The 10,652-nt window shown below is 45.3% G+C and overlaps 1 protein-coding gene across 1 annotated transcript in view; it reads right to left on the minus strand.

Moving 5' to 3' along the window:
* Positions 1-8,516, minus strand: part of Dera (deoxyribose-phosphate aldolase) — an 80,493-nt gene extending 71,977 nt beyond the window's left edge. The window contains exon 1 of the mRNA XM_021164758.2: positions 8,407-8,516. Coding sequence (XP_021020417.1) covers positions 8,407-8,437 — 31 coding nt within the window. The 5' untranslated portion in view covers positions 8,438-8,516. The remainder of the gene's footprint in view (positions 1-8,406) is intronic.
* Between the last annotated feature and the right edge of the window lie 2,136 nt (positions 8,517-10,652).

The raw sequence follows: 10,652 nt of genomic DNA on the forward strand, positions 1-10,652 counted from the left end.
GAGACTTGCCACCAGCAGGACAAGAGGAAGGAGGTCTAAAGGACAACCCAAGAATATCAGCCTGCACAGCTGCATGAACGACCACCGAAGAATCACATGGCTCAAAATACAGAACCGGAAGAACCCTCGGAGTCTGAGAGACTGTACACCCATTTCTTTTTTTTTTTTTTAAAGATTTATTTATTTATTATATGTAAGTACACTGTAGCTGTCTTCAGACACTCCAGAAGAGGGTGCCAGATCTCGTTACGGATGGTTGTGAGCCACCATGTGGTTGCTGGGATTTGAACTCTGGACCTTCGGAAGAGCAGTCGGGTGCTCTTACCCACTGAGCCATCTCACCAGCCCCACCCATTTCTTTTGTTTCGAACATAGTTTTTAGAGTAGCTTTCAAAATTTCAAAACCAGCGAGAGGCACAAAGATGCCCCACACGTCCACACAAGCGTAACTTCCTGCGTTATCTACATGTGCCTCAATGGTAGCACATCTGAGACTTGTCTTACAGATCAGGAAAGGACAAGCCAGGGCACAGGAGTCCCTGTTCAAGGTCAAAGCCACCTTTATCCTTACACAGCCCAGCAGAGATTCTCTGATGAATTAGCAGAAGTGTGGCTTCAGTGTGGCTGGTGAAAGTTAAACTGGGAAGGGAACAGTACTAGAGAAGGAAGGGGGTCCTAAGAAGGCAGCACAATAGAGACAGAGTTTCTCTGTGTAGCCCTGGCTGTCCTGGAATTTACTCTGTAGACCAGGCTGGTTTCGAACTCAGATCTGCCTGCCTCTGCTTCCCAAGTGCTTGTATTAAAGGCGTGAGCCACCCCCGCCTCACTGGAGAGATCCACTGTCTTTCTTAAGAGCAGATAAACAAGGGAGAAACTAAGAGTTCCCACAGGGTGTGGTGCTCTTTCGAGGACAAGCGTAATTCCTGTCCTTTCAATCCTCTTTGGTCCAGAGTATCAATCAGAGTTCTAAAAGCACTAGCACTGCTCTTCAGGGCAGCACCACCCAAGGGACACGATGCAATTCTCTGAGCGGTACACTCATATTCTGCACACTGCACGCCACTCTTGAGCAGTGCTATACAGAGCATTTCAAAAAATCATAACAAAATACAGAAAGCCCTGCTAAGCCATAGACACTTTATGTTTTAAATGACTCGTGTGTACATCACTGTGTGCTACTACATTAGTAGGCGTGTGTGTAGCGTGGCTCACCTGTAGAGGGCAGCTGGCTCCCTCCTTCTCCCGTGAGACAGATACTTATTTCTCCCCCCCCCCCCCATGGATTTTTAAGAACAGAGGGTAACTCCCCTGGCTCCACCTCCTACTGTTGGAGTGCTGGGATTACAGACACATGCCTGTGGGATTTTTTTTTTGTTTTGGTTTGGTTTTTTTGGTTTTTCGAGACAGGGTTTCTCTGTGTAGCCCTGGCTGTCCTGGAACTCACTTTGTAGACCAGGGTGGCCTTGAACTCAGAAATCCGCCTGCCTCTGCCTCCTGAGTGCTGGGATTAAAAGTGTGTGTCACCACGTCCGGCTCTGTGGGATTTTTAATATAGATTCCCAGGATTAAAGCCAAGCTTTGAGGCACGGTGGCCAGTGCTGTTAGTCACTGGGCCACTTCTTGATTCGGCTGTGACATCTGAATGAACTGCACACCCACACACACACATACAAACACATCCCGACTCTGAACTATGAGGACAAAAGTGTGACCCGGAGGTGTTCAACCAAAACGCTCACCGGAATCAGGATTCTGATCAGATCATTTCAGTGGTCCTTCTTCCTTTACAGAGCAAACCTGGCATCATTAACTAGTGTCTAAGACAACCCTGGCACCAGCCACGAGGAGTCCTTTTACAGAGCAATTACCAGCAGCTACTCTCTGCCTGGCATTTCTTTGGAGGAGGAAAGCCCGAGTCTACAAAGAGAGCAAGGAGTTGGGAGGTGAGTGGCTCCGAATTTTAAAAACTATGTACGGTTGTTGGCGCAGAGATTAAACATTTATCCTCCTCTTGCGACCACTTTGGTTTCCAGGGAACCGACTGTTTCAGCGAGGCGGCAGAGGAGAGGTACACCCACAGACGCTCGCGACACACACCAAAGTCGACTGAAATTTTTCAAAGTGCCTTTTCATGCCTTTAATTCAAAGATGAACACATTTCAAGGTGACCCAATCCTCAAGCGACAGACAGTGGTTTGAAAGGACCAGAACTCTCCGCTTAAACCATTTCTAGTGACATGTTTCAATAGCATCCTCGAAGGGCTCCGTCTGCTGTCTCATTTAGTAGTCTTTTTTTCCAGGCAGAGGCGTCCCATTTTCAATGAAGGCTTGAAGTTTGTCTTTCCTCCTAATAATTAAAATCCGCAGGGCTTAGGTACTTTTATTAAAAAAAAAAAAAATGTGTTTCGGCGTGACCAACCACAGAGGACCTTTAATTATTTAATTATACAACAAACTCTGATTATTATTTTATAGTTTTCTATTTATCAAAACAGTAATAAAAGATAGCCTCATGTGTAGGCTTATAAACAAAAGATAGCAGACTTCAAAAGCAGAGTAAAAGTGTCCATAAAAGGACACTCAACTCAAAATGCAGAAATGTACAGTCACCATACTGACTGCGTGATCTATACACACAATTAGATAATTCTATCTTCTTCAATACATTAGTCACCTCCACCACAGCAGAATAAGATTACACTAGAATCTGAACACTGAGTTCCTTGTTTTAAAAAAAACATCTTTTTGCTCGATCCCTGTGCACAAACTATCCTGTAAGCGACTACATGAGGAAAGCAGTCCTCCCCTGGACAGGTGGGGCTCCATCTCTTCCTGTCCTCCTGTGGTTCTGAGGTCATTTTTGTCAGGTCTCAGGCAGTTCAAATATCCAGAGCTGATCTCAAGCTGGACAATAGGAGGATTTTTGACAGATAAAAGCCAGCGTTCCTCAGGAGCTGGTGAAACAGGTTTTCTGTGCCACAAAGGAGTCATTTCCCTGACCCCTGGCGGAAGGGACATATGGCTCTTGGCACATCAAAGCCCACACTGGCCGCCAGGCTCCCTCAGTATCACAAGGACCTGTTATACACACAGACACACACACCCGCCACCCCCCTCACCTCCTCCACACTAAACTCTCTCTAGCTCACAGGTTTCGCTCCACACAGCTACTCATCCACCTTAAGATCCAGCTAGGCTCACTGGTCCCTCCCTCCCTTGCTATGCGCTCTCCCTAGGCTCTGCCTCCTGCTCTCTCCTGAGCTCCAGCCCCAGCTCTTGCCCCATCTCCTCTATTCTCTCCGGTTTCCCCAGCCCTGGCCATGTCCAGTCGGCTTTCTTTTCTCTCTGTTCTAGACTCTTCAAAATAAGAACCGTCCCTTAATAATGGAGCAGTCAAGTTGGGGGTTTCCTTACTCTGCCCCCTCAAATACAATTTTGTTCCTTCCTTTGTGGTGGTTTTGCTTCTTTTAGTTGAGACAATGTCTCTTAACTATCCCAGGCTGGCCTCAAAATTGTTAACCCTCTTGCCTCCACCCCTTAGTACTGACATCCAATCACAGCACTGGGACAGCAAGCTCGGCCAACACCTGAGTGACCTTTATTGTCCTAGCTATTCTGGCTGAGAGGCCTGTGCTCTTAGAGTTGGGAACAGGTCAGCTACCCCTGGGATCAGTACCCTGGGGCCACAGAACAAGAGGTATCCCACACAGGACTCTGCACATCTCGGTGCCTATAAAGACTTTTTTTGTAAAATGCACTTTGGCTCCTTTTGCCTTTCTTCCTTGGACAACCGTCCTAAACCACCAAAGAAAAGAGGAAAGGAGGTGAACAAGATGGGCATCTGAGCCACTACATTTGGACAGGGCAGCCTCAAGTCCAGAGTAGGGCATGGAAGCCCAAATAGGTAAGGAGGGCAGCCATGCATACAGCCACCTGGAGTCCACACAGGAAGGGAGAAAGGAGCTTCCCAGGCTCCTAGTCTCACACAAGCTCTTACAAACACAAAAATAAGAGACGACATAGGGGAGCCAGAACCCCTGTTATCACAACTCACTTAATGAGCAGTCTAGGCCAGGCTTCCTATAATCCTAGCCCTTGAGAGGTGGAGGCAGGAGGATTAAGATTCAAGGTTACACTCAACTAAAAGAGTTCTAGGCCAAATTAGAATATGTCAGATCGTTTCAGGGACTGGAGCAGCAGCTTAGTGGTTAAGAGCACTGGTTGCTCTTCCAGAGGACCTGAGTTTCAGTCCCAGTACCCAGATGTCAGTTCACAACTGCATGTAACACCAGTCCCAGGGGAGACAAGGGCACCCATGTGGTACATAAATGTAAATGCAGATAAAACACCCATACACATAAAAATAAATAAAATTAAAATTAAATTAATATTAAAAATTTTTAAAATACTATCTCAGAAACACACATAAATATATATATATATATATATATATATATATATATATAACTTCATAAGTGCACAAAGGTAAAAGATGAATGGATATCCCATTTACAATCTTTTTTAAAAGGACTTTGAATTGGGCTGGTGGAGATGGCTCAGTGGTTAAAAGCACTGCCTGCCCTTGCAGAGGACCCAGGTTCTAGTCCCAGCACCAAGAGCTCACAACGGTCTGAAGCGCCAGCTCCAGGAGAGGTGATGACTTCTTTCAGCTTCCAAGGGTACCAGAATGTACATGGCATACAGACATATATGCAGGTAAACCACCCATATGCATAAAACCAAAAACCAGCCACCTCAGAGCACGATGGAGTTAGACCACAGCAAATGGGGGAAAGACACAGCCACCACCTGTGTAAAAGAAAAGCCAAGTGAACGTCCTGCCCAGGGTGCCTGCTCGCAGGGTTTGGTTTCTCAACACCCTTCTTGCAGAAAGACTGGACTTTGAGCTGCTTTGGCTTCATCCTTGTATTCCTTTGTGCTACACCGAAATTATTCTTTGTTTTGAACACCCTCAACCATAGCTATATATGTACCACTTGTTAATAACAGTGTCTGTTAAACTGTCACAGTTTCTTCACAATTAAGATCTGCTTGAAACTTTTCCCTTAACAGAAACAGACTGACATGAAGCAAGACATTGCGAAAATGTTCCCCAGTACAAAATCCCCACTTTCCAGATACCTCTGACGAGGCACAAATTTGAAATGCAGTTGTTGCGCTGGCTAGCTTTATGCCAACTCAACATTAGCTAGTCATCCGAGAAGGAGGAACTGCAACTGGAGGAAAAAATGCCTACACAAAGATCAGGACAGAGTCAGGCCTGAAGGGCATTTTCTTAATCAGTGACTGATGAGGGAGGTCCCAGCCTACCGTGGGTGGTGCCATCCCTGGGCTGGTGGTCCTGAGTTCTATAAGAAAGCAAGCTGAGCAAGCCAGAAGGCAGCATCCTTTCATTGCTCCTGACTCCTGCCCTAGTTGAGTGCCTGCTCAAGGCTTGCTTCAAAGACGAACAGGGAGAGAAATAAGCCCTTTCTCCCCCAACTTGTTTTTGCTCATAGTGTTTCCTCAGTTATAGAAATCCCAAGACAAAACCACTGTCCACCACCATTACTGTGAGTTGCCTTTAAAAACAGATGTCGAGCCGGACATGGTGACGCACGCCTTTAATCCCAGCACTCGGGAGGCAGAGGCAGGCAGATTTCTGAGTTTGAGGCCAGCCTGGTCTACAAAGTGAGTTCCAGGACAGCCAGGGCTACACAGAGAAACCCTGTCTCAAAAAAACAAACGAACAAATAAATAAATAAACAAATAAATAAAATAAAAAAAAATAAAAACAGATGTCATCAAATGGCCTTTGACTGACATTCAAACCCAGAAAGGCAGGGCACTCATAGCTCCTGTCCACACACAGCTGCATGGACAGGTTTCCCCAAACAGTAAGTAAAGATGTATTCCACTGGTCCACATGTGAGGGCCTACCGTCTGCCTAGGTTACTTGGGGAACTAAAGAAAAAAACATGTTTATGGACATTTTAAGGAAAGGTCTAGAACATGTTGGTTGACAGACCCTGGAGGGATTAACAAACGACCAGCATGGCGGTTTCCTGAGTGTGCTCCAGAACCACCCAGACCCAGACGATTGGACCTCCATGTTCCGCTATCACAATCAGAGCATCCCTGTTTGGAAAGCCTCTTTTATACATCCCCTCCTGGGAGAAACTTTCCTTGCAGAGTTCTCGTCCTAAAAATCAAGTTCAGGGCCAGCCAGATGGCTCGGTGGGCAGACGATTACTGCCACACTTAGACATCCTGAATTTGAAGCTTGGCTGGCAAAAGGTGGAAGGTGAGATAACTGTGAAAGCTGCCCTCTAATCTCCAGAGGTGTGCATGCCCATACCCCCACCCCCACCACTACTACACACACACACACACACACAAAGTAGACAAATAAATTTGATTTTTAAAAGCTGTCTTAAAGGCTGATGAGATAGATGTCTCAGCAGTCAAGAGCTCTTCCAGAGGCCCTGAGTTCAACTCCCACATGGCAGCCATAGACCATCTGAAATCCAATCCCAGGGGATTGGATTGCCCTCTTCTGGCCTCAACAGGCATTGCATGTGTAATGGTAAACAGACCGTGCATGTACAGGCAAAAACTCACACATAAAATAAAAATAAAATGAAAAAAAAAAAAATGTAAATAACAACGACTAATGAATTCTACTATCTCCCTGGTGATAACTGCATTTTCCTAAAATTTTTGAAATACAAATGTGTTTAAATAACGCTAATCTCTTTTTAAAAAGTAGTGTTCATTAAAAACATTAAGATGTCTTTAATCAGCAAAAAAGCCACAAAACTCATCCATTAAAGCAATGTTGAAATTAATACAGAACAATTTTTTTCATAGTACATATATAATTCACGTGATTTACTTTAGCAGGTTAGATTACAGCTGTGTCACGCCTAAGGATTAATACCACAGCACACAAAGACTCTTGCAATCGATGTGATTATAACAAGAACAGTAAGGAAAATATAATCTACACATGGAGGTGTGAGTGCACATTAACTATTACTCTAAATAGCAGCTGTTAACGTCTAAACTGTTACTTTGCAACACAGGAAAGATAGTGTTTTGATGGCTTTTTGAGTATATAGTCCAGGCTAACCTGACACACAACTGATGCTGGGGTTACAGGTGTGTGCAACAGCACCCAGCCCAGGACTTACACGTTAAGAAAGTAAAAATGGCCGGACAGTGGTGGTGCATGCCTTTAATTCCAGCACTTGGGAGGCAGAGGCAGGTGGATTTCTGAGTTCAAGGCCAGCCTGGTCTATAGAGTGAGTTCCAGGACAGCCTAGAGCTACACAGAGAAACCTGGGGGGGGAGGGGGGGTAAAAATGGCTTAATTGCATCTCCTGAAAGCTGAAAGGAAAATTTGAAACTTTAAAAGAGCTGTTGGTGGGGGAGGGGGATTATGTTACATCCTCAACCTTGTACAAAGATGCAGACTCGCTTCACCTTCAGCCCTTAGTCCATCTTCCAGGGTCACTGCTAAAGTTTACATTGCAGGGATAACGTGTAAGCCTCTGTTGGAGGGAGGGAATAAAGTGCTGTGAACTTAGTACAGAGACTACCTGTCAGGCATGCAATTCTAAACACTTCTAAAGTCTAGTCTGGCAAGTCCCTTCTGAAAAGAGTGACCATGTGCATCACTCACAGCCATTCAAAATCAGTCCCTATGAAAAGAACTTAGTGCGCTCATTATCCTTGCTTATTCAACACTAAGTGCCTAGAAATCTACCAGAGGCTACAAAGTATCCCCTCCTCACACTATCCAAACCGCCTTCAGACAGAAGTAGCTTCCTAATAAATAACTACTTTACAGACGCCGGTACATAAGCACAAAGTGAGTAATTTACCCAAAATCACACACCTAAGAGGGTCCAGGATACAAAGCAAACAAACTATTATGCAAAGTTAAGTCATTGACATTTGGCTCAGTCACGTTTTTGCTACGTTTGAATTACAGACTTTTAAATATTTTTCCCAGAAATATCTGAACTAGTATCAATAAGGTGAAAAATAGTTTTAAAAAGAACATTTTGTCTAAGCATTTAAAATCATTTTTAGCAGACGGCGATGACCACTCTTCCACCAGCACAGCCAACTTTAGGAATGGCTACGTGAGTCCGGCAGTAAATGGCACACAAGTACCCGGCAGGCTTTTCACTCGGGTTGGTTTACTGCGACCACAGAGCTAGAGTGCAAAGATCTAATTAACCCTTCCTTGCTTCCGCTTAAAGGGTTAAGACTGCATAGAGCCTGGCGGCAGGGCTGTCCCCGAGTTCTGCCTCAGTTCAGGTCTCCGCCCTCCGGGGACCGCCCTGGGCCCCCCCATCCCCAACCTGGCGAAGGGGAGCGCAACCCGCTGGCCCTTACCGAGCTCTGTGCCCCGGCAGTGAGCAGACATTGTGGCCACCGCTGAAAGCCAACCCTTGCTCCGGGGCGCCACACAGGCCTGGCCTTCCTCCTTCCTGTCAAGTCCCCGCCCTGAGCCACGCCCCTTTTGCAATGCCCTAAGCCACGCCCCACCAAAGCCACGCCTCTTCGGTCCTGTACCACTCAAACTTTTCTCCCTGCCAGCTCCTGGGCTTGGAGCCCAACCAGGTCATCTCCCTACCTGTTCCCCGTCTTTCCGGGTCAGGCCTGTGACTTGAGTATGCCCCAGCTCCAGAAGTCTCCCAGACCATTTTAAAATGCTTACAATGCCAATTGAACTAGACAGAATCAGACTTAGGAAACTGTAGGATCATGTGAGTGGCAGGACTGGATCCCTTCTTGCATGAGCAGAGCAATGGAGCCTTGGACCCGAATTGTGGGTAGTGTTCCAGAGCCCTCAGGGGACAGCAAAGGTAGTCTAGGAGCTAGAACGCACTGTAATTTCTAGTCTGGACTCAGTGAAAGAGCAGCTAGGACATAAGTTTGGGAAGACTTGGTTTCTTATTTTTGCTTTTTATTTTTAAAGATTTATGTATATGATTACAGTATAGCTGTCTTCAAACACACCAAGAGAGGACATTGGATCGCCATTACAGATGGTTGTGAGCCACCACGTGGTTGCTGAGAATTGAACGTAGTATTTCTGGAAGAGCAGTCAGTGCTCTTAACGCTGAGCATCTCTCCAGCCCTTTCGTTTTGTTTTTAAGACAGAAAGTTTGCTTTGTAATCATGGTTGGACAAGAGGTTGCTGTGTTGAATCTCCTGCTCCAGATTCCAGATCCCCACTGCTGGGATTACAGGCAGATGCTACATTCAATAAAAGGTCCAGCTTCTTTCATTTAGAAAATATAGTGTTTTCATTTCGGGTATGTGCAAAGGCCAGGCCAGGCGGCTCTGGACCAACAGTTAGTCAGGAGCTGGGAAGCATACTTAAGTCTTAAGGAGCACAAGCACTCTCAACGGCTCAGTTCTCTCTTCAGGCCTGAAAAGATTTTAACTTAGTTCTGTGAGTAACTGAGTATGTAACCTAGGACACACTACTGGCCTTTGTGAACTTCATTTTCCTTATCTGTAAGAAAGGATCCCGACAATTTCTTTGCTTTCTAAAGTTGAGATTCAGTGATGATTTTTTTCAGTCTGGTTTCTCTGAATTACTCCAGGTTCACAGTCTAGGGGGCTAGCCACTCTATCTGTACTCACATGGACCATCTCTGCTGAGCTACAAGTTTGTCTGAACTACAAGTTTCTCTAGTGAATCAATTGCTCTAGTACTTTCATCTCAGGAAAGTCCTGCCAGAGATGTACATAGACCCAGAGACTTAAAATTTGAGAATTAAGCAGCAATCTGGGAAAGAGGTCTCTAATGAGCTCAAACTATTTGTAATTCAATTCTACTTAGTGACTAGAAGGTTCTAAGACATAAGTCTACTTACTGCAAAACTGGGTGATCAAAATAGGTTTGCATGCAAAGTTGTAGTTTATAAATACCTGAGGCCATGATGAATGTAAGTTATTAATGTAGTGTCAGATACACAATTACTCTTCTAGATAGAAACCTGCTTATTTCCCTACCGAGCTGCCTCTAGTCTGGTCCACACACAGCTACTTCTAAATATTTTGGATGTATGTCTAGGCCATATTCATAATGCCACTGTTATTTTCACTTAACCTTGCAAAACTTGGAGCAGGCACTACAAACCTGGAGTTTATCAGAAACCAACTAGTTCACCAAGAACGCCAACATCTGCATAGCCAAAATATTCATGTCTCAACGGAGAAACCTATAGAATTACCCTAGTCACAATGACCAAGCAATCCTAATATGTAGCTATCTCGTGTGGCCTGGCCATGTTCATATGTGCACACATATGCACTACCATGTCTGACTTTACACGTGGCTGCTGGAACATGCATAGCACACCCTTTACTGACTAGGCTGACTTTCCAGTCCCCACTTTACATGGAAGTTTCAGCCCCACTTAAAGTTTCAGCAGGCTATGAGAAAATTGGCACACTGTCAAGGAATTATCTACCAACACCCCCAAGTGTCCCAACCTCCTGGTTCATATTCTAAAGCCTTTCCTACAGTGTAGATTGCAAGGCTGAGAACCAGGCAAAGGCGGGAGGTGGGAGACAGCAACATCCAAGACCACGGGCAGCATGAGGAAGGATTAACTTCGAAGGGA

The sequence above is a fragment of the Mus caroli genome, unplaced genomic scaffold (assembly GCF_978045245.1).
Source record: "Mus caroli unplaced genomic scaffold, Mus_caroli_1 scaffold_7, whole genome shotgun sequence".
Taxonomy (NCBI): domain Eukaryota; kingdom Metazoa; phylum Chordata; class Mammalia; order Rodentia; family Muridae; genus Mus; species Mus caroli.